At 40.3% G+C, this 26,482-nt stretch overlaps 1 protein-coding gene across 1 annotated transcript in view; it reads right to left on the bottom strand.

Annotated features, from left to right (window-relative positions):
• Positions 1-220: 220 nt before the first annotated feature.
• The window catches only part of LOC128484175 (UPF0462 protein C4orf33 homolog), a 52,643-nt gene continuing 26,381 nt past the window's right edge, over positions 221-26,482 (bottom strand). Inside the window, exons 3-6 of the mRNA XM_053460529.1 lie at positions 25,711-25,771; positions 15,473-15,524; positions 1,077-1,282; positions 221-565 (exon numbers count right to left, since the gene is read on the bottom strand). Of these exons, the coding sequence (XP_053316504.1) occupies positions 469-565; positions 1,077-1,282; positions 15,473-15,524; positions 25,711-25,771 (416 nt within the window). The 3' untranslated portion in view covers positions 221-468. The remainder of the gene's footprint in view (positions 566-1,076; positions 1,283-15,472; positions 15,525-25,710; positions 25,772-26,482) is intronic.

Here is a 26,482-nt window from a genome sequence, read left to right on the forward strand (position 1 = left end):
GTGTGCCCTTGTGTGATTAACTTCAAAATCGATAATTTTGGTATAAAGAATTTACCTGTATTCTATAAAATGAAAAAGTGTTTCCTGTTATATAGTTTTCACTAAGCAGCATGTACCACAAATGAATAGCGGCCCTCTGTGGTAATAAACATTTTTAACATTGGGTAGCTATCCCAGTCTGTTCTATGCTGGAAGGACAGTTATCTCCACAGAATCCACATAACACTTTTATAACTAATCTATGCAAAAAAGACAAGCAAAACAATCAGTATACGAAACAATTACATTAACTGAAGGCTGAAAATAGATGTCTCAAACTGAGCCAGGCCAGAAAGCTCATTTTATTAATTTGCATAATCATATACATTTCAGTCATGAGGAAGAATAAGACATGTCAAGGACTGAATGCTAATAAGGATAGACTTTTTAAAATACAGAGAATCTGGACAAAAAAATAAATGGAATCTTTTAAGGAGCTAATTCCCAGAGGCTGGATGGTGGTTGTTCCCATTCTTCACCCATAATCCATTTCAGGTTGAAGTCTTTAAAATATTCCAGACGATGACTATAAATGAATATAAACATGTTTTAACTGAGGTTTCATTTCAAACAAATAGGTCCCCACAATCAGGTACGTATGCTAAACAAAAGAAAGTGTGAATAATTCACACAATTCTGCAACTTGTAGGAAAGAAAAACATGCTTTTATTTCAATCGCCAAGGTTTGAGGTAGTGAGGAGCCTAAAGATATCCAAGATGGCCCTTCAGATCTATTAGAGAATACCTAAGGGAGATAATCTTGTTTATTGTTTAAGGTCTTATACACCAGCAGGTTCTGCAAAGCCATCACAGTAGGGGAAAATGGGAATTAACAATAAAACATTAACTTTGAGGTGTACTGAAAGAGAAGCAAACCCCTGCTTTTGCAAGCTTATAGCCTATTAAGAGGTTGAAGGGGACTGAGACAAAAAGGTAACCCCAGACCTCATGAAGACCTATCAGGAAGAAAGGTAGGGATGCGGTAACGTACAGCTTCCTTATAAGTAATCATACACAAGTAACAAAATCTCACTCACAAGTTAGGGCCTTGACCTTCACTTATGTCCTCTGGTGGTATTGGGTATAGGGCCTCATACACTCTTCCAATGCCAGAACCATGAATAGCATAAGAATTCATCATATCTACGTCAGGTGGGAAATAGCTCCAAGGAATAAGGGCTGTGCCATGCCATTTCCCCCAGTTTGATGTAATATCACTTCCAAACTTCAGTGGTAGCTCTTTCTATGAAATAAACAAGCATGATTGATTATTGCCATGATGACCATTCATTTGCAAAGCCCTACATTATATATTGTATTTTTCGAGATAATAATCTGTTTTATGTACTATTTTTTTTTTATATTTGATATCTGATTATACATATTGTTTTAAGAGAAACTATTCGATTACCAATTCAAATTTCTGCACCTATATACATCATGGCTCACATCAAAGGCAGTCATGTGGGATTTTTGGGAGTCAAGAGCCACATAAACATTGAGGTCACCAGTGAGAGAGATCACATACAATTACATCACAGATACACAGATAGTATTTCGGCACATTGTACCCTAGGTTGATAGATGTTTTCAGCATCAGGTTTTATCCCATATATGACAGTTCCTCTAACAAAATAAGGATTATTTTCTAGCGTTTTATAACAGTAGCTTAAACGTAAGATGTCCAACCATAGTCACATCATTTTAATCTTTTTTCACAGGCAATTGAAAACTTAAGCTATATAAATCAAAAAGAGTGTTGCAATAAATATTGGACTGAATTTACCATGTCAATCTTATTTTGGGGATATTTGAGCATATACATTCCCGATAAGTAAATTATAGTTACAGATGCTTCAAGGGAAGCATATGCAATTTACATTTTGTACTTGTCTTGCTCCAGTTCAATTTTACTAAACTGGTTGTATGCTTTAAATTAGAGTCATAAATGTAATTGTAGGGGAGATTTTGAATGCAGGGCAGCTGGGAACATAAAAAAAAAGATACAGCAGTTGGACATTGTGTTTCAAATGCAGATCGCTCAATAAATGATCTCAGAAATCATAACCTCAAAGGAATGTTCAAATCTGCTCAAGAACAAAATACAATAAAGCATTTTGGCAACAGATGATAGGGACTTAAGAAAGTGATTGGATTTTTTTGTGAAATTGAGGAAGAAAGCTCTGCTCTCGAAACCTTATATTTAAATTATATTCTATTAGACTGAGAAAAAGTTATATCGCCAACTATTGGAATTTTGCCCTTATTCACTTATACAATTGCTGTTGGACTAAAATGACTACAAGCACCTATTTTATGATACTTTTTCAAAATGTCAAACTTTGCAGTTTTATCGTCGTGTTCTTGTGTAGTTACAACTTTTCTGTGTATATTTTCTGTTTTATTCCCTTTTTGTATATTGGCTTATTACAAGAAAGCGTTTTATTCCATATGGGCTGGGAAGATTTTAAGGCTAATGCAGATTTTGCAAATAAAAACAAAACTTTTTGGTAGGTGTTTGTGTGCTTTTTAAAAGTATTAGTTTTCTTAACAAATGTATCTTTGTTGAGCTCAACGGTTTATTTGTTATTGAACTGCAACTCCCACAATTATCCTCTGCCCAACAGTTTTGCTGGCCATCATACAAGTTGTAGGTAACAGAGAGTTCTGACCTTTTGGTTAATTTTCATCTGGTTCATAGCGGCTCTGGCCTTGTCTTCAGGGCTTCGTACAACTTTTTATGTTTTTAAACATTGTTTACTTTTATTTCTTTTTTCTCCCTATGAGAGGGTAGTACACAATTAATAGAGATCTGCTATAACCCAAGGCTCTGATTGTTGTGTGCAGTGCCATCACGTTAAGTCTGACAACTCGAGGCCACAGTTGTCAGAGAGGAGACCAGACTGTAATTTGAGAGCCTCATCTCCTGTTCACCAGTTGGGGATTTAGCCCTGCTGGTACAAAAAGTTCATGACGTAAGGTTTTTGTGAAGTGTCCCCTACAACTTTGGTCGCAAAAGTAAAAAATTATGAATAGTGAAGCCGAAAACAATTCCTACCTCACTGAAATACAGACATGCATGTTTTTGAGGCAAATTTGGGGCGGGGATTATTGAATTAAGAAAATTCCATAAAATATTCCTACAAAATAAAAATGTCATCCAAAAAAAATAAAGAGCAAATATGTAAGGATTTTTTTTTATTTATACATTTTAATTTCAAGTGGCACTAATATAAATATCCCTTGTTACATCTTCAGATGGATTTGGGGAGCAAACATTCAAGAAACAATTTGGGTTGCAATAATCCTGCAGTGGAGATAGAATAGCTGGTGAGCTTGTTGAGAAATTAATCTGTCAATCACTGTTCTGATTTATGAACTCATGCTGTATAATGAAACCTGTCTTCAAGTATCAGACAGCTGACTGACAGATCAGATGTCCAAAAGATTCTAAAACATGTGCCATCTTTTAACTCTACCATTCGCTTCCAGCCATGCAATAGACTGAACGTTTTGTTGATATCTGTTGAGAATATATTGCTCCTATCATAAAGCTGTCAGCTACCCTATCAGATATATTCTGTGCTTTCCCTTTATATGTCTTTTTTTACATGAATTAAATGTGTTGCTTTTCTAATAACGTATAAGTTTGTCTGAGTAAGTGTATTAAAGATAACTAAAAGACTTTCACTACACTGGCAGAAGGGTCTTAATTCCACATGTCTCCGCATTTTAAGTTCCACAAGTTAAAGGATATATTAGGTTGGGTGCTGCCCTAAGCCTGACCCAGAGCAGCACCCCCAGTGGTGGGATATGGTGTCATATGCCGGCGTTGTGCTCAAAAGTTATCACAGTGCCGTATACAGAATGCTACGGAGGTTATGCCAACTAGACACCGGAATGTGTCCACCCGAATGTAAATGGATCATTTGAGGAGATCAAAAATGCCCATTGTAACCAGTCCATTGAGCTGAAGTGCACCAGGGAGCCTGATCTTTCAATAAGTCCCCACCACCACCTGCCACCCTAGGGTTAGGTGACCCAGGCCAGAATATGCAAGTAATAGTGAGCTAAGCAGGCCTACAGCCTAAGCAAAAACATAATTGTTCTGTTAGCTGATCCACAATACAAAATATTAATAAAAAGAATGTTTTAACCCCCTGATCCCACAGAGCTCAAGTCCGTTTCATTTTGGTTAGCCTAATGATTTAAAATAGGAAACTCACTTGCAAAAACTCACATAAATAGAACTGACATTGATTACTTCAGAATGGGTAGTCTGTTTACTTTCCTGAAGCCATAATATCAAAGAGACACTTGGGATGAGTTTGGTGCCTCTGATAGGGAAATCTAATTCCCCTGATCTAATCCTTTAACACTGCAATCAATCCTGGAGCATGGTGGCCCTTGTGTTTTGAAGGATGAAGACAGCTTTAAATGAAAGTTTATTCATATTTTAATATCAAAGAAGACTCCTGTGATGGCAGCAATATGTCACGAAACTTTCAATATAAACCTCATCATCACATAAAATCTTTGACATAAAAAATCGATGTTAAGAAGACTTGCTGCCAGTGAATGGAAATGTGTGAGAATGAATGGCTGTGCATTTCGTAATTCACTTTGCTCTTTTCAGGGCAACAATATACTAATTCATGCATACATTTGCAAATAAAAAACATGTGGGTGAAAAGGCTTATTGCAGTTTGCTGTTTATGTCTAGTGAAACAGAATGCAAAATTGCAAGCTTTAGAATTATGACTGGTTTAAAAAAAAGCCAATTCATACACACTAGATTTTCTTTCATTGCAATACCTTACTTGATTTATGTATGTGCAATGTAATGGATGACCTAGAAATATCCTTGTTTCTAAAAATTGAACTGGTTATCTAATCTATAAACTAATTCTGGTGAGAGAAGCATATGAGAAAGTAGAAGCCGAAAATTAGTAGAGGCAACATGGAAGTGTCTACAACATTATTTCAAGTCCATGTGAGTTACCATTAATACATACGTACAAGCATTTTTTGGGATATTTCACTGAATGCCCAATAAACACCATTGACATGCATATATTCACCCAAACACCCAATACCCACACCGGACATTACCCCTTACTTAAGCTCCTGCTTAAGGTATGTTACATTATATGAGACATTTTAAAATTGTTTAGAAGAGGTTTGGCTAGTAGATACCAAAATCCTGAGAGCTATAATTTAGTCCATCGCTGCTAATATGATGGAAGCTAGTGGTGGCAAAAAGCCACAAAGTACATATGCAAGTTGAAGTAGACAAGTACACAGCAGACAGTTGATTTATATTTATAAAACAGAACTGGGCATTATATTTAACCTTTAAAGGAATATCCAACATATATTATGCAAAATGTTTTCTATGATTTAAGGCTGAATTCAAACCAAGCAGCCGGAAAACTGGGCCTGAATCCACTTTTTAATCCCAAATACCCTGAGGCTATTTCCTATCTTAGGTTTTATTTTAAATAATTTGACAGGCAATATAAAAAATAAGAAAAATGCATATTTTTCCAGTTAGATCTGTCTTTTAAGAAATGGAGCAGCCCACTATGCAGACATAAATTCAACTTTTGATTTATAGAAATAGAATTCTAGCTAACTGCTGCATTTCTGCTTTAAAATAATATGTACATAGATTCAGCACCATGGAGAGTTCAGCGGTTGACAAAGCAGGAAGGGTTCTGTCGCTTGTCCCATACCTACTGTTTTACAGTTTTATACATTAAATAAACTCATGTATTTGTAATGGCATTTAGTAGTTGTTGATAATTGGTCAAGGCAGTTTTTGTAAAAGCACGTTAGGTCAGGGAATTGATCAGATAATGCTAGACCTCCCCTTGCAATAGATGCCAACTTCTATGAACACAATTTATAGACAAATATTTTTTCAAAAGTAAGTAAAAGGTTTGATAAATGAATTTGGCGATGCTAATAGCTGTACTCTTTTAAATGAACATCAAAACAAGTGAATCATAAAAAGTTTTTTTTACGGATCACTGAAGCAAACTCTTGTATTCATGTACTCTCAATGGTTCAGAATTGTACCCAGCCCAACCGATCTAAGCTATTGGCATGGAAGCCCCTTAGACACCCTCTATCGTTGTATGCATTCTACATGGCACAGGGATGCCAGAACAGTTTAATTTAATCAGTTTAACCCCTTGGGTTAAACAATGCATTTTGAGCCCGTACACGTACGGCCTTTGTCATTAAGGGGTTAAGAACTATCATGTCAAAATGATCTTTGGCATAACTGTTCTTTTAAGAAGCTTTTTGAGCTTATCTTTTGAGCTTTATCTGCTATTCTTTTTTGTAAAGAAGTATGTGTTTAGGAATGACATGGTGCACCTGCCGGGTGCCCAAATGGTGAATTATCCATGCTTTTAGAAAGGTGCACACAGAGGTACTTTTTAATTCTCTATTCCAAATCATATTTCAGATTCTCCGAACAAATGCTGCCAATATAAAATGTTTCTGGATGAGATTTGTGTTTTTTTTTTCCCCATTGCAAACAGATGCCGGCCCATTTTGTGACTGTGATTGCTTGACTGCGTACAACTTGCTGAATTCTTCTTACTGGCAGCACTAAACAATCACAGCTAAACTAATGCTTAGCGTTGGATGTTTGTCAGCTTCTGCAATGCATATTGATCAGATATTTGCCCTAAACGTTCAGTCTAATCAAAAAATGAAGTATTAATATTCTTCTGGGCAAAAGGAAACATAATTGCCATATATTAAAGGAATACTTTAGTTTGAGACAAGCTCCATTAGATATACTATAATATCTTATGCAGAATAAATGACTTCATTATTCAAAGGATGTTGTGGCCTGGGGGGAGGGGAAGTTCAGATGCTCAAAACAGGTCTTTGGCGCTATGTTAGAAAATCTATATGACGTGCCTCGATTCTGTATTCAGGTGGCTTTTTGATTAATTTGATTGCAGAAAATCTGTGAAACCAATTTACAAGGGATTTGAAGATTTTCTGGCATTATTCTAACAAATGGTTTACTATTAACAAGATATATGTTGCCAGCTCTAGCATAAATGATCAAAGAAATTTACCATCTTCAATTATAGAAAGAAAAAATGAAAAACACTGATTTGCAATAAGCCAACTGCAAGTCGAGCAACAACAACGGAATGTGATAATGAAAATCACTCTGAATAATGTTATCAAAGCAATTAAAATTGTGACCTTGAAACATTACCTAACATATCAATGATATCACCTTTTTATTTGTTTTCTTTTTAAATTTACATCATTATATGGTAGAAAGTCCTTGCACCCTTTCAGATCCAATATCTATTTTACATATTGGATATAGTCTGTTTGTGTGTGTAATATATATATATATATATATATATATATATATATATATATATATATATACTGTATGTTATTATTTAACAAAATGCTAAATAAGTGAAAAGAAGAAAAAATGAAATCAAATCAATATTTGGTGTGACCACCCTTTGCCTTCAAGACATCATCTATTCTTCTAGGTACACTTACACAAGGTCAGGTATTTTGTAGGTATATAGTTAGATGTATGATTAAACCATCATACCAAACAGGTGCTAAACATCACCAATTTAATATGCAGATTAAAACAACCAATCACAGAAACAGCTGTAGGAATACTGGGTGAGGACAGGCCAAACCACAAGGTAAGGCTGCTAAAGATCGGATCGCAATCAGGAGATGGCCAGCAGTGCCATCAGCTCAGCATTGGCTTGTTTGTAGTTGTGAGGCATTCATGGACAATTAAATCGATGTAAGAAAACTTTACATGGTTTCCCTACTAAAAAAAATACTAGATAGGATGAGAACTCCACAGTTTTGGAAAGTTTCCATTGTGGAGGTAGATTTCTAAATTCTAAACGCAAAAAAAAACAGTACCAACACATAACCCATAAGTGCACAAACGCAAACAAGTTTAATGTGAATATTTGAAATATTTACTCACTGTGAACAATCTAATTGTGCAATAAAGAGAATGGAGCAAAAGGAAGCAAAAATAGCCTTTGCTGAAGACGCTTTAGTAAGTGCCCTGTGGCTAAAAACATAAGATACATTGCAAAAGACATAGTTACTAATATCACTGTGGCCCATGAAATCATTTGCAATGACCAACTGAGAGAGCACCGGTATAGTTCGTATGCTAAAAAATATTACTACATAAGTATAAAAATTAAGTTTTCAAATCCATTTCAATAAATGACTGAAAACAAAGTTATTTAAAACAGAGAAATTACTTTCACAGTAGATAATAAACATTGCAAATTGTAGCTCTCAAAAATAGCAGTATAGGAGGCTCATCAAAAGTGGTCAATTTTGATGAGCCTCCTATACTGCTAGTTTTGTGAGTGCATTTCACACCATCACATACTAAGAGTGTATTTTTCTACTACACTATTATTGTTGTTTTTTATTTTTTTCCACATGTCCTTGCGCCCAGGGCCGGCCCTATAATGGGGCAGACTGGGGCAATTGCCCCAGGCGGCACTTTAGAAGGGGCGGCACTTTGCCGCCCCAAGCGCTTTTTTTTGTTTTTTTTTTTGAAGCGGAGGAGAGAGAGAGGGGCACCGAGTGGTTTTCGCTTACCCGCTCGGCGCCCCTCTCTCTCTCCTCTGCGGCGAGTCTCCCTGTTCGGTCCCGGTGCCGGCTTGTAATGCAGAGCGCCGGAAGTGACGTCGATTTCCGGCGCTCAGCATTACAAGCCGGCACCGTGGCAGAGCAGAGAGACTCGCCGCAGGACTGTTTAAAGGTAAGTACGGGGGGGGGGAATCGTAGATTATGGCGTTGGCGTTTTAAACTTCGCCCCAGGCGGCGTTAAGTCTTCGGCCGGCCCTGCTTGCGCCCCATTTTTTAAGTATATTCAGTATAGCAGGACCACATAGTGATTGGGAGCTGCAGTTCCGGCAGTAGCGTACCTAGCGGGGGGCGGGGGGGGCGGTCCGCACCGGGTGCCGCTCATCAGGGGGGTGCCAACTTGCCGGCACCCGGCACCCCTCCAGAGACGGACAGTAATGTCCGCCGCTGGAGGAGCAGGCTCGCAAGAGAGCGGTATCGGAGGTCTTTAACAGACCTCCGGCTCCCTTGAGTGATTTTAAGCCGGTTCCCTTGAACCGGCTTAAAATCACTCAAGGGAGCCGGAGGTCTGTTAAAGACCTCCGATTCCGCTCCCTTGCGATCCGCGCGGCAACTGCTGCTGTGCAGAAGGCACTGTGGGCGCGGCTTCAGTGCCGCCGGGATCTGACAACAAACCCCGGCGGCACTGAAGCCGCGCCCACAGTGCCCTCTGACCCGGAAGAAGACAGAAGAAGAGGAGCGAAGAGGAAGACTGCTGTAAAAAGAAAAGACTGCTGTAAGAAGAAAAGAAGTAGAAAAGAAGGTAGGAAATCATTCATTAAGACTGAGTGACAGTGAGAGTGGATTGGTATATGTGTGGAATGTGTGGATTGGTATATGTGTGGAATGTGTGGATTGGTATATGTGTGGAATGTGTGGATTGGTATATGTGTGGAATGTGTGGATTGGTATGTGTGGAATCTGTGGATTGGTATGTGTGGAATCTGTGGATTGGTATGTGTGGATTGGTATGTGTGGATTGGTATGTGTGTAATCTGTGGATTGGTATGTGTGGTATGTGTGTAATCTGTGGATTGGTATGTGTGGTATGTGTGGAATCTGTGGATTGGTATGTGTGGAATCTGTGGATTGGTATGTGTGGAATCTGTGGATTGGTATGTGTGGATTGGTATGTGTGGATTGGTATGTGTGTAATCTGTGGATTGGTATGTGTGGTATGTGTGTAATCTGTGGATTGGTATGTGTGGTATGTGTGTAATCTGTGGATTGGTATGTGTGTAATCTGTGGATTGGTATGTGTGTAATCTGTGGATTGGTATGTGGGTAATCTGTGGATTGGTATGTGTGGATTGGTATGTGTGGATTGGTATGTGTGGATTGGTATGTGTGGAATCTGTGGATTGGTATGTGTGGTATGTGTGGAATCTGTGGATTGGTATGTGTGGAATCTGTGGATTGGTAAGTGTTGATTGGTAAATGTGTGAGAGTGATGGGTGTTATGCTGTACCATTTCCAATGTCTTTTTCATTATAATTATGCTCTAAAGTACATCATAACTCCCATCACTCTATACTGTTCCGTACAGTGGCAGAGCTGGGAGACAGAGGCCTTGCACCCCCACCGCAGGGTGCTGGTCAGGTTCTATGTGGGCAATGTGGACGCTGGCTTTGCGGTGTGCAATCTGTTTCTATGCCTGTAATTTAGGGTGTTTTATCTATAACTTTAATGCTGAGTTTTTATGTGAATTCCAATTGATCAATACCTGAAAAGCTGGGTTTGTGTGTTAATGTGTTGGTCTATATCTGCTATGCTATGTTTCTATACATTATTTATGTTTACCAGCAAATACAGGATTTGTATGTCTTATTCAGTTGATCAATACCTGGGGTGCTGTTTCCATGTGTTGTTTATTTGATCTATACCTTCAGTGCTGAGTGATTTCCAGTTGATCTATACCTGCAATGCTGGGTTTGTGTGTTCTGTTGATTTATACCTGCAATGCTATGTTTCCATACATTATTTATGTATACCTGTAAATACAGGATATTTATGTCTTATTCAGTTGCACGTGCTGTTTCCATGTGTTGTTTATTTGATCTATACCTGAACTACAGGGAGTAATTAAAAGAGAGTTGTGGTTTAGTGACGTAGGGGACAAATGGACTTTGGGGATGATTACGGGGAGAGGACCTCCCAATGTCACGGTGCAGTCAGAAGAAGGGAAGGCTGTACTGACTCTCACAGTCTTCCCCTGATCTGCAGTTGAGGGCAGTACAACATAATCCCTATCACTATACATCGATCTAGACATTTACAATAATGCAGCATAACCCCTACCACTATATACTAAGCCAGACACTGAAGTGGTAGGCCTACACCACATCAATGGCTTTGTACATAGTGATATGGGTTATGCTGCATTATTGTAAATGTCAGGCTCAATGTATAGTGATATGGATTACGCTGCCCCACCGTCAATGTGTGCTCAGTATAAAGTGATAGGTGTTATCCTGTATCACCGGCAATGTGGGCCTCAGTATATATTAACAGTTATGTTATACCACCGTCAGCGCGTGCCTCAGTATATAATGGAAACAGTTATGTTGTACTACTGTCAGCGCGTGTCTCAGTATATAATGATAGCAGTTGTGCTGCACAACTGTCAATGTCTGCCTCAGTGTATAATGATAGTTATGTTGTACTACTATAAGTGTCTAGCTCAGTATATAAAGATAGCGGTTATGCTGTACCACCATCAATATCTGGCTCAGTTATAGTGATAGGTGTTATGCTGTTCCACTGTAGTATCTGGCTCAGTGTATAGTGATAGGAGTTATGCTGTTTCACTGTAATGTTTGCCTCAATATATAATGAAATTACTTAGTATAGAGTGATAGGCATTATGCTGTACCACCGTCACTGCCTGGCTCAGTATAGAGTGATAGGTGTCATGCTATACCACAGTCAGTGTCTGGTTCATATGGTATATATAATCATGAGTCGACATGGCAACACCACTATATATGCAAATGCTTAAATAAAAAGAGAACAATGTTATGGTGACTCCTGATTATAATATCAGAATTTTTTTTAGTTTATAGTGTCTTTAGCTGCTTAGCCAGTACTTAATTTGTAATGTTTGTCACTCATTTGTTAGGTCTTCTTAGAAACTTGTTGTGTTTGTTGTTTTTTTGGGGGGGTTATTAAAGAAAGCACTATTATATGTTCAGTAAATGTTATTTAAACATATTTATTTTACTTATAAGTTATTAATGTATTTTTTCAGATTTCTTGTTGTTTACAGTTGACACATTGGTGCAATAAATATTCTTGCCAACATAATTTTGTAGATGTCTTTACATTTGGGGGGGGTGCCACTTACAGGATCCGCCCCGGGTGCCAAATACTCTAGGTACGCCCCTGAGTTCCGGACTGAACTCAAGCAGCATGTATGCCTCACCTCCTTGCGCACGTTACGGACGCACCTCCTGCATTCCTTAGCTCCCAGGACCGCACAGCCTGATGTGATCGGTAAGTACATGCCGCTTGGAACCCTTGAGTTGGCTGGCAGCAGCCTGCCAGCTAGCAATGGGTCCTGGCCACATGACACTCGCCCAAACATCATCATATCCTCAACATATTCAGTCCAATACCAACCACAATCATTAATGCCCAAATACCATGTTCATACCCTCCTCAACATATTCCTCCCCGCCATCATGTCCATCCCCTACTATTATCACCCCATATAGCACTACAATAATTCTCCTCTATCTTTATGCTCCCTAACATAATTTCTCATCCCTTATTTCCCCACCATCTTAATACCCTTCCCTTAGCACCCCCCTCTTCATATTCATACAATATTCAACAATCATTTTGATTAATTCATACAATTTAACACAGGAGTGTAACTAGAAACTACAGGGCCCTGCGGTGGAAATTGCCCTGGGGGCTCTCGGCTTCACGAGCAACATGCCCCACAGTGCCACCTGTGTCCCCAAACAGTTGTGAATACCACCTTTGCCTCCAAAACAGCTTGTCTGGGATGTGGCTTAACGAGAAATCTTCCATTCGAGCCCTTGGAAGGTTGTAAACGGAAGGTACCATAGGCTATACCCTTTCACCCGTTCCTAATTACCAGTTGCTGAGAGTTTAACAGGCCTCAGAGCTAAAGGGCAGTATGGAGTTTGAACTGCTGAGAGAAGGAGTGTGTAGCAGGTTGGGTAAAACTATCCCAACTTCATGTTTAGTCAGTGCTCACAGCTAGGAGCTTTTCAGTGATGACTTGACCATTTGGAAAATGCCTGTTTATAATATTGCTGGATTGTCCAGAACTGTGGATTACCAAGTATTAACTTTCACTATTCTTTAGACCGATAGACAGTTAGTGTATAATTACCTAGACAACCATGCTTTCTCCCCATCCAGGGGTATCATGCTACTGGAGCATTTTCACACTGCTCAGACCCACGCTCATGAGCGCAATACATGGTTTGGCTTGTTTTTTTCTGAAACGAACTGTGCTTAGATAACACAATTTCATGAAGAACCTATGAGCCATATAACCTGCCCCACCCATTAACTGTGTTATTGTGTAAACAAAGCCTGAAAATTGGCATTGATCATGTTAAAGCACCCCAAAAAAGTGTCACCATATGCAGTTGATGGATCTGCCTTTTAGATAATCGGCCCTTTTTACTCCTTTATAGCCATCCTTCATACCACTCTACATTCCTTTTTTCACAGAATCAACGTTTTCGTTATGTCATACACATGCATGTGCATTCCTATTTCCACTTCTCCTTATTTCCTTTTACAAATACAGAACAAAAATTTAAACCACAAAAACAATCAATTACTTTTGAGAACTGTGTGCACGGAGAAATCCTGTAGATTTGTGTGGACTCAAATATCAATTTCGTAAGTACATACTTTACATTGAATAAAGAAGTGCCCCAGCAATTAATTATTCTAGGTTTTATTTAAGTTGTCTGTTGGTCCATAGACATGTCAAACACATTGCTAACCATTATTTGGATTATAATCTAGGTTAAAACACGTTTATGTTTTGTTCAAAATGATGACCTTAAGAAATGTCTGCCCATAACTGTATGCCGTGCCCTAGTATTTGTTTTACCGCTCCACCATTACGAAAAAATTCAGGGTCACATCAATTGTTCTCTGGGTGATCCAATTAATTATGACCTGCCTTTACGCTTGTGAGCCCCTAAGGTTATATTATGTGTTGTTTATCTTACATTATTCTGTTCCAGTTGACTGCAAGAGTTATTGGATGAGTTTAATTTACCCTGCACCTGAATGAGCCCTGTATCAATCATCTGAAGGCAGCCGACCTATTTACCCCAGGTCCAGCAAATTGCGTATTTATTATTATTTTTATTTTTAAAATCCCTTTTTAATCCATCTCCTTTGGTGATTCTCTCCAAGTTCATATAAGAACAGTTGTGGTATCTAAACAGCAACTGTGATTATAAGTAGAAAATATGACACTTTGCTGTCCTGACTAACCAGGTACCCTATTAACAATTCATGTGCAGTGGGATGTTATTATGTTTTCCACCTTCCTCGGGGGTACGGGAAATAATATATCACAAGCTTCCAACTCTCTTAGGGGCTAGTAGCTATAGAATAATCAGCTGAGACTTCTGCTTCAAGGTTCAGTGGCCTTCCTTGGGCTGTGTTGGTGTAAATGACTCGCCATACCAGGAAAATAGTGAATTACCGGTATAGAGAATGAAACGATGCTGAATAGATGGGATTTTTTCTAAACCAAATATATATATTTTTTGTCCCTGGTCTCCCTAGAACATGTTGTGTCCAACCATAGCCCCTTGAGATGTGTTCAAGTATATCATTGCATAACATATGGCTTCCAGGACTGTATGCTGCCCTCCGTGTTAAAAAGTTGGGCAGCACTGGTCTAAAACACAGTATATACAGTTCTGTTGTCCTAGCTCTTTATGTACAAGGAAGAGTACAGCTATGTTGTGTACAGTGACACTAACTGACAGCTTGGCCAGGAAATTGTCAAATTTGATTTTGTACAAAATACGGTTGTGAAGTGATGCATCCCAACATTTAAACCTTTCCATACAGTCTAGAATCGGTGCTACCCATTAGGCATGCAAGTCCTGTGGCTTTAGCGCCATCTTTAATCATTAAAAATAAATACTTCCCCACAGTCTTTTATGTTTTATGTTTATCATGTTCGCTTTGCATTGTTTGAAATTTATATGTATTGCAGAACATCAGTATGGATATTAGACACAAATTGTGAGGGGGTGTTTCTATTTTACAAAGTAAAGTCATATCCGTACTACTGGTAATACTGGAATACTGGAATTAGTGCGATTCACATTTTATAATACTCAAGTACTAAACACTGAGTGCATTACGAACTCCACATGAGTCTTGCAGTGTATAAATATACGTGACCTAAATAGATCTCCTGACTGCTTATTGCCAGTGGGCTGGAGGTGTAAAGCCAGAACGCGGATGATTATTTCTTCACCCCATGAAAAAGCATCATGCATTGCTAATGTCCCATTGAATTACCTCCCTCTAAGCAACGCATATTCAGAGATGGCAGAATCCAGTTACAGGGAACTGGTAATTCATGAGCGATTAAAGTATCAGTCTTTCTCATGACAGTCACAGTGTGATAATGCCAGGCTGAGGTGTCAGTGCCAATGTTCTCTTTTGTTTAGTAAACACTATTTCTTCTGAGGTGTTTTTTTATTATCTGCAAACAGGTTTTTTTTTGTGTAATACTTACTTTAAAGGCATATCCAACTCCAGAAAGTAACAGCACCAGATGCTGTCCATGCCTGCAACGAATGGAAATGCGATAACTGTCATTTGCAAAATAGAACAAGATGTGTTTTTTTTCCCTACATTAAAAATAGAGTCGTAAAAAAAGAATGCTAATATTACATATTCGCGCACAAAAAAACAGGTTTTGGGTATAAGCATTAAAAAAATGCATTTAATTGAGTCATTTTTTATGAGATGAAACTTCTTCATCACTATGCATTATGAGATGATATCCCTGGCAAATTACTTTTGAGATATGGTGCTAACTGGGCTTAGATAATACATAGTTCAAAGATTTAACTATTTCTGTCTACTACTTTTTCATTTAAAATCGGCCTTTTTAAAAAAAAAAATCAATAATGCTCTTCGTGTTTATACTTTATACTATGTGATGAGGTGAATGTAATTGTGCTTTGTGACATTATATTAATTGGTGTTTTGCTCGGTTGTGAAACATTTTAATTGATTTCCTATATATATCTTAATATAATAATATAAGCTAGTAAGAAGCCTTCGGCAATATGCCCAATAATACACAAGACCTCCTGGAGGCCTGTGCATGAAGGGAAACTCGCGCTGATATGGTCCCTGTTTTTATTAGGTTTTATGGATTCGATGTATCCGTATGCAGCTGGCTGTATTCTGTCACTGCCTCTATAATGGCACTGTGCACCACAAGCTAACATTATCTACTGATAATGCAGCCAGATCTAGGATCAAACCAGCATTTAAAGAGGAACTCCCTCCCTTTATTATTAGTATCAGATTAAAAATACCTTTTCAAAAATATTGTGTTATAATAAAAAAAAAACACACAGTTCTAGTTTCTTGCAATATATAATGTTTTCAGGCAGCTGCACATTAGCTATTTGTGTACTAGCGCTGTGAACTTGGCCTAGACCAAGGCATCCGCCCTTTAAGGAAACACTTGCTCACCATCTACAGAATACTTTTTCTCTACAGTGTAATATCTGTGGGTTTACAACCAAAGTGACGTAAGTAGGGTAAATAGACACCTTGTTTAATAAGTAAGGGACCTCATACCAAATACCGGTAAAAACAAAAATGAAAAGAAGGGTGTTATCAACAATAAATCTCTACTCTCTAACAACTGCCAAAGACAATGTCCATGTTCTCCTAAAAGTTCCATATTCAGCATTCCAGCATCTTCTCACTGTGAGAGTAACAAAGCCAGAATATGCCCCAGTATCCTGCAGAAAAATAATGCATACAGCCATGCATCAGTATAGATACCATTTTGGATTCCATTTTGGATTCCAATGAGTAAACAATGTTTTTTTCCCCCATTAGGCACACTGGCCATGCACCAAAATGATCATGTCTTGGGGACTCAATGCTAGCTCGATCCACATCTATCCAATTCTGCTTATTTTGACCAGTCTCCACCTACCTCCTGCCCGTTTTCTGGTAATGTCATGACATTTTTATACATAGCAACTGATATAAATCCATTTTGCGTTATTATTTATTATTATTTATTGTTTAAACATGTTGGGGCTCATGTAGTCTTTGTGCATAGAAGTGTCTGGATTGTAAATCTGGCCCTGGGGAAACTTTATAACTGTATGACAGATAGATTAATACAGAGAATGAGATATACAGTCAGGCGAACAGCAATACAAAGAAAAATTTAATAACTCCTTTTGTACAGTGTTTGCAAAAAAACCTTCACGGAAGTGAACTGGAACCCAATTCCATTGTATTTTCAATTGTATTTTCTTTCAGTACAGGTATAAATCAAACAGATGAATAGACTTATTCACCCCCAGTTCTAGAGAGGGAATACACTAATGAATAAAATGACTGTAAGGATAGGCCTTAAAATCACATTGATTTACGTGCATTTTATTTCCTGTTTTGTGTTGATTAGCCCATTATAAAATGCTGAAATAGGTTTGGCTTATGCTGTAGAGGACTAAATGCATCTTCTGTGCTCTGATTTTTCCATACATATGATCTTTAAGATTCGCCAGGGGCTACTACTAAATAAGTGGACATAAACTATCCTTTTTTTATGTTATTTATTGAGACATATATGCACTAGAAAAGCAATGGAGACATATTAAAGATACTAAACCAGCTACAACACAACAGAATGTTCTGCTCATAACCACTAATAATACCATAATAGAAGTTGCCGTGTTTAGAACCAATCCTTGTTACATTAACAAAGTGTGTTGTGAGTGGTGCATACTTTACATTATTGAACATATTATTAAGACTGAAGGTTTTAATTTTCTAATTGCAAAAAGACTGTCTGATGTATTGATCTCAACACTAAAATACAATAGTTCCAACTAACAAAGTAGTATGTGTAAAAAAAAATATATATATTCCACAGACCAGACAAGTGAAACCCAAATATGCTCAATATACAGAGGCATATTCTGGCCTGGGCCAACAAGGCTTGGGGCAGCAGGTCCAGGGGGCAGAGATCAAGCTTGGATGATTTGGCTCCCTGGGTCTATGTAGAGGTTAAAAGGGCTATGATCAAGTTGAATTTATATATAATAGAAAAACAGAGTCTTAGAGGGGTTATTAGAACATTGTATAAATATAGTATGTGCAGAGCCAATATAAAGAGCCCCCCCCCCGTGACCTGTACATTCTCTTCTTAGACTCAAAGATCGAGGATTTCACAGACAACAAAGGATGGGATTATTTGTAGTAAGGACAATAAAGGTATGGGATTCAGTGCCAAGAGAGGTGGTGCTACCAAATACAATGCATTTTTTAAAATGGGGGTGTTTCCCGCTGCCATCAGCGGGAACGCCCCCAATGTCAACGGGACCGCCCGGGTAGCCAGAGACCAGAAGTTCCCATGTATGTAAATCATGCTTTACTAACTAGGTTTGGTTAAATGTTAGGAGTATGCTATCTACAAGAATGGATTGTGCCTACTGTAAAGTTTGGTGGAGGAGGGCTTATGGTCTGGGGCTCTTTTTCAAGGTTTGGGTTAGGCCCTTTAATTCCAGTGAAGGGTAATGCTAATGGTACAGCATACAAATGCATTTCAGACAATTATATGCTTCCAACTTTGTGGCACCAGTTTGGGGAAGCCCTTTCCTGGTCCAACATGACTGTGCCACTGTGTTACCTCGCCAGCGGATCCGCGGTGTCCTCGTGCGGGGGAGCCGAGACGCAGCTCGCGCAGGCAGCTCCCGGCTCGTCCCGCTCGCGGGAAACGCGGCGAGGTCTGTCCGGCTGCGGGACGCGCGCCCCCGTGTGGATCGAGTGATCCAGACGGGACGCGCGCCGAGACGTCATGAGAGCCGTTCGCGCATGCGCGAACGGTTATCTCATGAATATTCATGAGGGGATTTAAAGGGACCCTTTATCTTTTTTCCTCCTCCCACTTAATTAAGTGGGTAGGAGGATCTAGGGATGGAGGGATATTTAAACCTTCAGTTGAGAGCTATACCTTGCCTGTGATAGAGCCTTTATTGCCTACACTAGCGTTCCTGTATCTATTTGCCTTTTTGTTGCCTGAACTCTGCCTAAACCTGACCACCCGTTGTTTGCCGCCTGCCTCTACCTGAACCCAGTTTGTACCTGACTATCCGTTGATTGCTGCCTGCCCTGACCTCTGCTCGTGACCCCGACTATCCGTGTTTGCTGCCAGTCCTGATCTCTGCTCGTGACCCCGACTATCCGATTGTCTGCTCCTTATACCATCTGTTCCTGCATTGCTCGCCATCACCGCTTGGGGCGCCTTTCCTTGTACTGCAGCGAGGATCCACAGCCTGAACCACCGTGAGTGACAGTATCACAGGCCTTACCATGGATCCCGCAGACTTGGCAAGGATGTCCAACAGACAAGACAGACAGGATCAAGTTCTTGCTGCTCACGATTCCCAACTCCAATCCTTGGAGCGGAAATTGGACGACGTGGCAGACCTGCTAAGATCGATGGCTACGAATCTGTCCCCAACTATGCAGCAAGGGGCATCCTCGGATTCTTCACCTCCTGTGCCGGGGCAAAGCACTCCGGCCAAAGCACCTAAGATGCCACTACCGGACAAGTTTTCTGGTGATCCTCAAGAGTGCCGCGGCTTCCTGAATCAGTGTGCATTACACTTCCGGGCCCATCCTCAAACCTTCTCCTCTCATTGCAACCGAGTGACTTTTATTATAAACTTATTAAAAGGAGAAGCGTTGGCGTGGGCATCACCACTGCTAGAGCAGAACTCGCCTATTTTGGAAGATGCAGACGTCTTTATTACATCGTTTCGTGCTGTCTTTGATGCTCCTGGGAGGCGAGAAGCTGCAGAATCCAATTTGATGGAAGTCCAACAGGGAAGAAGGTCTGTGGCTCAATACGCCGTTGAATTCCGCACATTAGCGTACGAGACAGACTGGAATGTCAGTGCGCTGAAAGCAGCCTTTCGCAGGGGTTTGAATGGACCCATTAAAGATGCTCTCACCTACCGTGACATACCTCATGACCTAGAAAATTTGATCACCCTGTGTTTACGTCTAGAAGCCAGAGGTCAGGAAAGGAAGTTCGAACGCGACCGAGAACGCGATAGAAGGCCTCATCAATTAAGGCCTTGGACACAACATGCCGCTCCTGCACCTGTTGAACCTGCTGCTGCCGTTGCTGAACCTATGGAAATAGGTCCGGTGCTCCATCTATCTGCTGAAGAGAAGCAACGCCGCAGAACTTTGGGACTATGCTTATATTGTGGTCAAAAAGGACACTTGATTTATGCTTGCCCTAGGAAACCGGGAAACGCCAGAACTTAGTGGAGGTTGGAGGTGCTTCACTAAGTACTACTGTCGCTACACCTCCACAGTCGCAGAGACTTTTGGTTCCCATCCAGCTGCAGTGGACAGGCCACCAAGTGGCCACTCAAGCTTTCATTGATTCTGGGGCGGCTGAAAATTTTATTGACAAATCTTGGGCCTTGGAACACAGAATTCCTTTACAACCTAGGACCCAGAAGACCTCAATTGCCGCATTAGATGGTTCGCCTCTGGGAACTGGGATCGTGTCCTTTCAAACTGAGGTTATTGGTGCAGTCATCGGAATACTTCATTCGGAAGAAATACAATTTAATGTACTATCCAGTCCTCATATCCCGGTCATTCTAGGAATGTCATGGCTCCGACAACATAATCCCAGCATAGACTGGAGAGAGGGACAGATTCTGGCTTGGAGTAAAGAATGTTTAAAGAACTGTTGCAGCCCTTCTACCAAGTTGAGTTTAATGCTCGAAGTACCGGCTCAGGATCCTCGTCATCTGGTACCTCCTCAATATTGGGAGTATTTGGAGGTGTTTTCTAAAAGAAAAGCGGAAACCTTACCTCCCCATCGGGCGTACGATTGTACAATAAAATTGTTACCCGGCACCAACCCACCTAAAGGGCACACATATCCATTGTCCCAACCTGAAAATCAAGCCTTGGCCCAGTATATAGAAGAGAGTTTAAAGAAAGGTTTCATCAGACCTTCTGCGTCTCCGGCAGGAGCTGGCTTCTTTTTCATTGCCAAAAAAGACGGTTCTTTGCGTCCATGCATTGATTATAGGGGTCTGAATAAAATAACCATCAAAAACAAATACCCGCTACCCCTCATAACTGAACTTTATGATCAACTGAAAGACGCTACTATCTTTACCAAGCTTGATCTACGGGGGGCCTATAACCTGATTAGAATACAAGAAGGGGATGAATGGAAGACGGCTTTCAACACGAGATATGGACATTATGAGTATCTTGTGATGCCTTTTGGGCTATGTAATGCCCCGGCAGTGTTCCAGAGTTTCGTGAATGATATTTTTCGTGACATGTTGCTATCCCATGTAATGGTCTATCTCGATGACATTCTGATTTACTCAAAAAATTTGAAAGAACATCGGCAACACGTCTGTCAAGTATTACAAATATTCTTTATTTGCTAAAGTTGAGAAATGCGAGTTCCATTGTGACAAGGTGAAGTTTTTAGGATACATTCTATCTGCTGGACAATTAGAGATGGATCCTGACAAACTAACAGCCATCAAAGACTGGGAGGAGCCTTCGGATATCAAGGGTATTCAGCGATTTGTAGGCTTCGCCAATTATTATCGTCGCTTCATTCGGAATTTCTCTCAGATTATCGCTCCAATCATTGCACTGACTAGAAAAGGGGCAAATCCTAAATCTTGGACCCCTGAAGCAAGTAAGGCCTTTGAAAGACTAAAATTGGCCTTTACTACAGCACCTATCTTAAAACGCCCCAATCCTGATTTACCTTTTATCTTGGAAGTGGACGCATCAGAAACTGGGGCTGGAGCTATTTTATCTCAACGAGATCAGATTTCTAATCGCCTTCATCCTTGTTCCTATTTTTCTAAAACTTTTTCGTCGGCCGAACAAAATTACGATATAGGGAACCGAGAATTGCTGGCCATTAAGTTGGCATTGGAAGAATGGCGACATCTGCTTGAAGGGACTGTAACTCCCGTTACCATACTCACCGACCACAAAAACCTAGTGTATATCGAAAATGCCAAACGACTCAATCCTCGACAAGCTCGATGGGCATTATTTTTTACGCGGTTTAATTTTTCTATTTCCTTTCGACCGGGTTCAAAGAATACTAAGGCCGATGCACTGTCTAGACAGCATGAGGCGTCTAATGTTGAAACTTCTGTCGAACCTATTGTTCCACCTACAAAGATAATTGCCACCATACACAGTACCCTCATGTGGCACATTTCTAAATCTCAGACGCCCCGTCCCCGAGGGCAAATTCCACCTCCTGGGAGACTTTATGTGCAACCACGCTTTCGTAAAGCTGTTCTGTCCTGGGGTCATGCTTCTCCAGTAGCTGGTCATCGGGGAACTCGGAACGTAAAATTTCTTCTGCAGAGGAACTTCTGGTGGCCTACTATGAATCGTGACATTTCTGACTTTGTACAAGCGTGTACTGTATGTGGTCATAATAAGATACCACATACTCGACCAGCGGGGTTATTATGCCCGTTACCTGTCCCAGACCGACCATGGCAGCACTTAGCCATGGACTTTGTTACGGACCTACCTCCTTCTCGTGGACATACAACTATTTTAGTAGTGGTAGATTTGTTTAGCAAACAAGCACATTTTATCGCTCTCGCTAAGCTTCCGTCAGCTAGTACACTAGCTGACATCTTCATGAAGGAAATTATAAGACTTCACGGGGTTCCTCAAATAATTATTTCTGACAGAGGTTCACAGTTTATCTCGAAGTTCTGGAGAGCAATGTGTAGACTTATGGGGATTGAGTTACATTTCTCTTCCTCCCACCATCCACAATCCAATGGTCAAGCGGAGAGAACGAATCAAGTTCTTAAACAATATCTGAGAATGTATGTTTCAGAGGACCAGTCTGATTGGTCAACGCTTTTGTATCTCGCCGAATGGTCATACAACAGCTCATTTCACGAGTCACTACAGATGTCTCCGTTTAAAGCGGTTCATGGTTATGAACCGTCATTGTGGCCTCAAGAAACCAGTACCACGGGGGTTCCAGCAGCCGAAGCCCAATTCCAGGTCTTGCGTGATCATTGGGCACTTATTTCTGAACAGTTAAAGCAAACCAAACGGTTGCAAAAGAAAACAGCCGATAAGTATCGTTCAACAGGACCGATGCTCAATCCCGGGGACTATGTGTGGCTTTCCACAAAGTATCTTCATCTCCAACAGCCTGCCAGAACCCTTGGGCCTAAGTATATTGGCCCATATAAGATTAGGACACAGATTAACAGAGTTACCTATTCGCTTGTGCTCCCCAAGACGCTACGCATTCATAACGCATTTCATGTTTCTTTATTAAAACCAGTAGTTAAAAATCAATACTCCTCTACGGTTCGTACTCCCGACCCTGTAATGGTTCAGGGCGAAGAAGAATACGAGGTACAGACAATCCTAGACTCTAGAAAGAAACAAGGGAGACTCCAGTATTTTATTAGATGGAAGGGATACGGTCCTGAGGAGAGTTCTTGGGTTCTTGCCTCGGATGTCCATGCTCCAGCCAAGATTCGTTCTTTTCATAAAAAATTCCCTCTGAAGCCAGCCTCTGATCGCCAGGATGGCTCTTGTAGACAGGGGGGTACTGTTACCTCGCCAGCGGATCCGCGGTGTCCTCGTGCGGGGGAGCCGAGACGCAGCTCGCGCAGGCAGCTCCCGGCTCGTCCCGCTCGCGGGAAACGCATGCGCGAACGGTTATCTCATGAATATTCATGAGGGGATTTAAAGGGACCCTTTATCTTTTTTCCTCCTCCCACTTAATTAAGTGGGTAGGAGGATCTAGGGATGGAGGGATATTTAAACCTTCAGTTGAGAGCTATACCTTGCCTGTGATAGAGCCTTTATTGCCTACACTAGCGTTCCTGTATCTATTTGCCTTTTTGTTGCCTGAACTCTGCCTGAACCTGACCACCCGTTGTTTGCCGCCTGCCTCTACCTGAACCCAGTTTGTACCTGACTATCCGTTGATTGCTGCCTGCCCTGACCTCTGCTCGTGACCCCGACTATCCGTGTTTGCTGCCAGTCCTGATCTCTGCTCGTGACCCCGACTATCCGATTGTCTGCTCCTTATACCATCTGTTCCTGCATTGCTCGCCATCACCGCTTGGGGCGCCTTTCCTTGTACTGCAGCGAGGATCCACAGCCTGAACCACCGTGAGTGACACACTGTGCAAAAAGTAAGGTCCATGAAGACATGGCTTTATAAGTTTGGTGTGAAGAAACTCAAATGGCCTGCACAGAGCCCTGACTTTAACCCTAATGAAAGCCTTTGGGATAAATTGTAACACTGATTGGGAGCAAGGCCACCTCGTCCAACAGCAGTGTCTGACCTCATAAATGCTCTTTTGGCTGAATTGAACAACATCCCACAGAAACTCTCCAAAATCTTATGGAAAGCCTTCCCGAAACAGTGGAGGCTCTTATAGCTGGAAAGGAGGAGTGGGCAGCTCCACATTACATTACATTTATTTATATCCCGCCAGCAGATTCCACAGTGTTTTACAATCAGAGTTGGCAGGATACATTTAAAATCACAAGCAATAACAAACAAACAAAAGAGCCTTTAATTGAAATTGAAGGCTTCAGCTTCTCTGGGTCTTTATGTAATAACCAGTAGCTGAATGGAAAAAATCAAAAAAGAAAGAAATAATATTTAAATAATTTGTATTGTTCTACAGCCCTCAAGGTATACAGATTTTCAGGATGCTGATTTTGGTAGAAGTGGACCTTAAGGGCATTGAATCCTAGATGGGAGCTTCCTGGTTTGTGTGAACCCAGGATGTACGGCATCCAGCAAGGAGAAAGTACAGGACAGCAGCCATGCCTCCTAAATCCATAAGTAGGCCATAACATGGTGGTACAGGAGATCCAAATGTAGATGCACCCATGGCTGGTTATGAAGTGGGACCAAATGCTACAAGAAAGGTCAGGTAGGCACACAGAACTAGAGATACACACACAGTATTGATGACAAGAACTATTATAGCTGGGAAGGAGTGAGGGTTTAGTTACAACTGATGCTGAACATGTCCGTGAATACATTTCAAAGAAACTGGGTATGGTCGGCTGAATATAGGAGGGGCACAGACACAGTGGAAGAACATAGAATACCATACGTACACAACAAAGAAAACAAAAACAGAAAACTGGATGCAAACCACTTAGTAGGGAAAGCTGCTACAATAGACTCAAATGTGAATGGAAGATAATCTAAGAGAGGTAGAAAGCTACTTAAAGTGTGAATCATACACTTGGGGTGTATGTCTTACTCGTAACCACTATCTTGTTCCCTAAAACATTAACATTTTCAACAGTTGGCTGGCAGAGACTTTGCGGTGCTCGGATAAAGTGTGTATATGTCATTCAGAGCCTCTCAGTAGCACGATTTAAAGACTTCACGCTCGCTTGTACATCAGCCAACTAAAACATGTCTTAATCCAAACTGCTTCCCTCTTGGCTGGGTTTCACTGACAGCGTAAAATAGAGCCATTTTTTCTGACTTACATTGAAAAAGGGTCAGGACTGTCAAACCTTAACAGTTTATAGAAACTGCACATTTACAGTCAATGTTGTACCTGTCCCATTACTAAATGTCTATAGCATTCACAGTTCACTGCTGCTGGGTTTAAATCATTGTTTTCATCACTTTAAAATCATTTGATACAAAGACAGAAATATACTTACGGGCAGAGCTCTATTTCTAGGTACTGAGTGGTCTTGCTGTTCAGAAAAAAGGATTCAACCACTGCAAGTAATACAATAAAACATAGTTATGGCAACAGATTTTTTTCACTTTTTAGGTTTGTTCAAGCTACACAATGCAAGTGCTAATAAACCATTTCAGCAAAAGGTATGAAGTGGTTCAAGAGAGACATTTACAAAGTTTATGACTGTGACAGACTCCTATCAAGTGTTCCTAAATTATATAGTTCTAGTTTATTAAGAAAAACACACCCCCGTCTCTCAGATCCAGACAACAGTGACATCGTAGGTCATGCATATTTTTGATGATCTCATTTGTCCATGTCTGAAGTTTGCATCAATATATACTGTATGTCCCAGTGAGGGTATTAAATCAGTACATACCCAAGGCATATAATAGACATACAATGAAGTGTTTAAATGTAGGCTTGATACAGTACATGGTGTACATTTTTCCACTGTGCGATATTCATATAATCGAGGATACCCGATCAAGGATCGCATTGTGAAACATGACATTAAATTATAAAAGATCTATCTAAAATTATTCCTTTTATACAATATAAAGCTAGGGTTCTGTGCACTGACTACCATAAGATTTACTCAGAAATGAACATAGTATATGCATGCAATAGTGTTTGTTAAAAGAGAAGTAGTCTCATATCACAAGCAATGAGCCATTCACTTGCCTAGCAAACAAAAATGAATTAATCAATGGCAGAGTGATGTTTTGTCAAAATGTGGGGCAAATTGA

Source organism: Spea bombifrons, chromosome 1, assembly GCF_027358695.1.
Source record: "Spea bombifrons isolate aSpeBom1 chromosome 1, aSpeBom1.2.pri, whole genome shotgun sequence".
Classification (NCBI taxonomy): Eukaryota; Metazoa; Chordata; class Amphibia; order Anura; family Pelobatidae; genus Spea; species Spea bombifrons.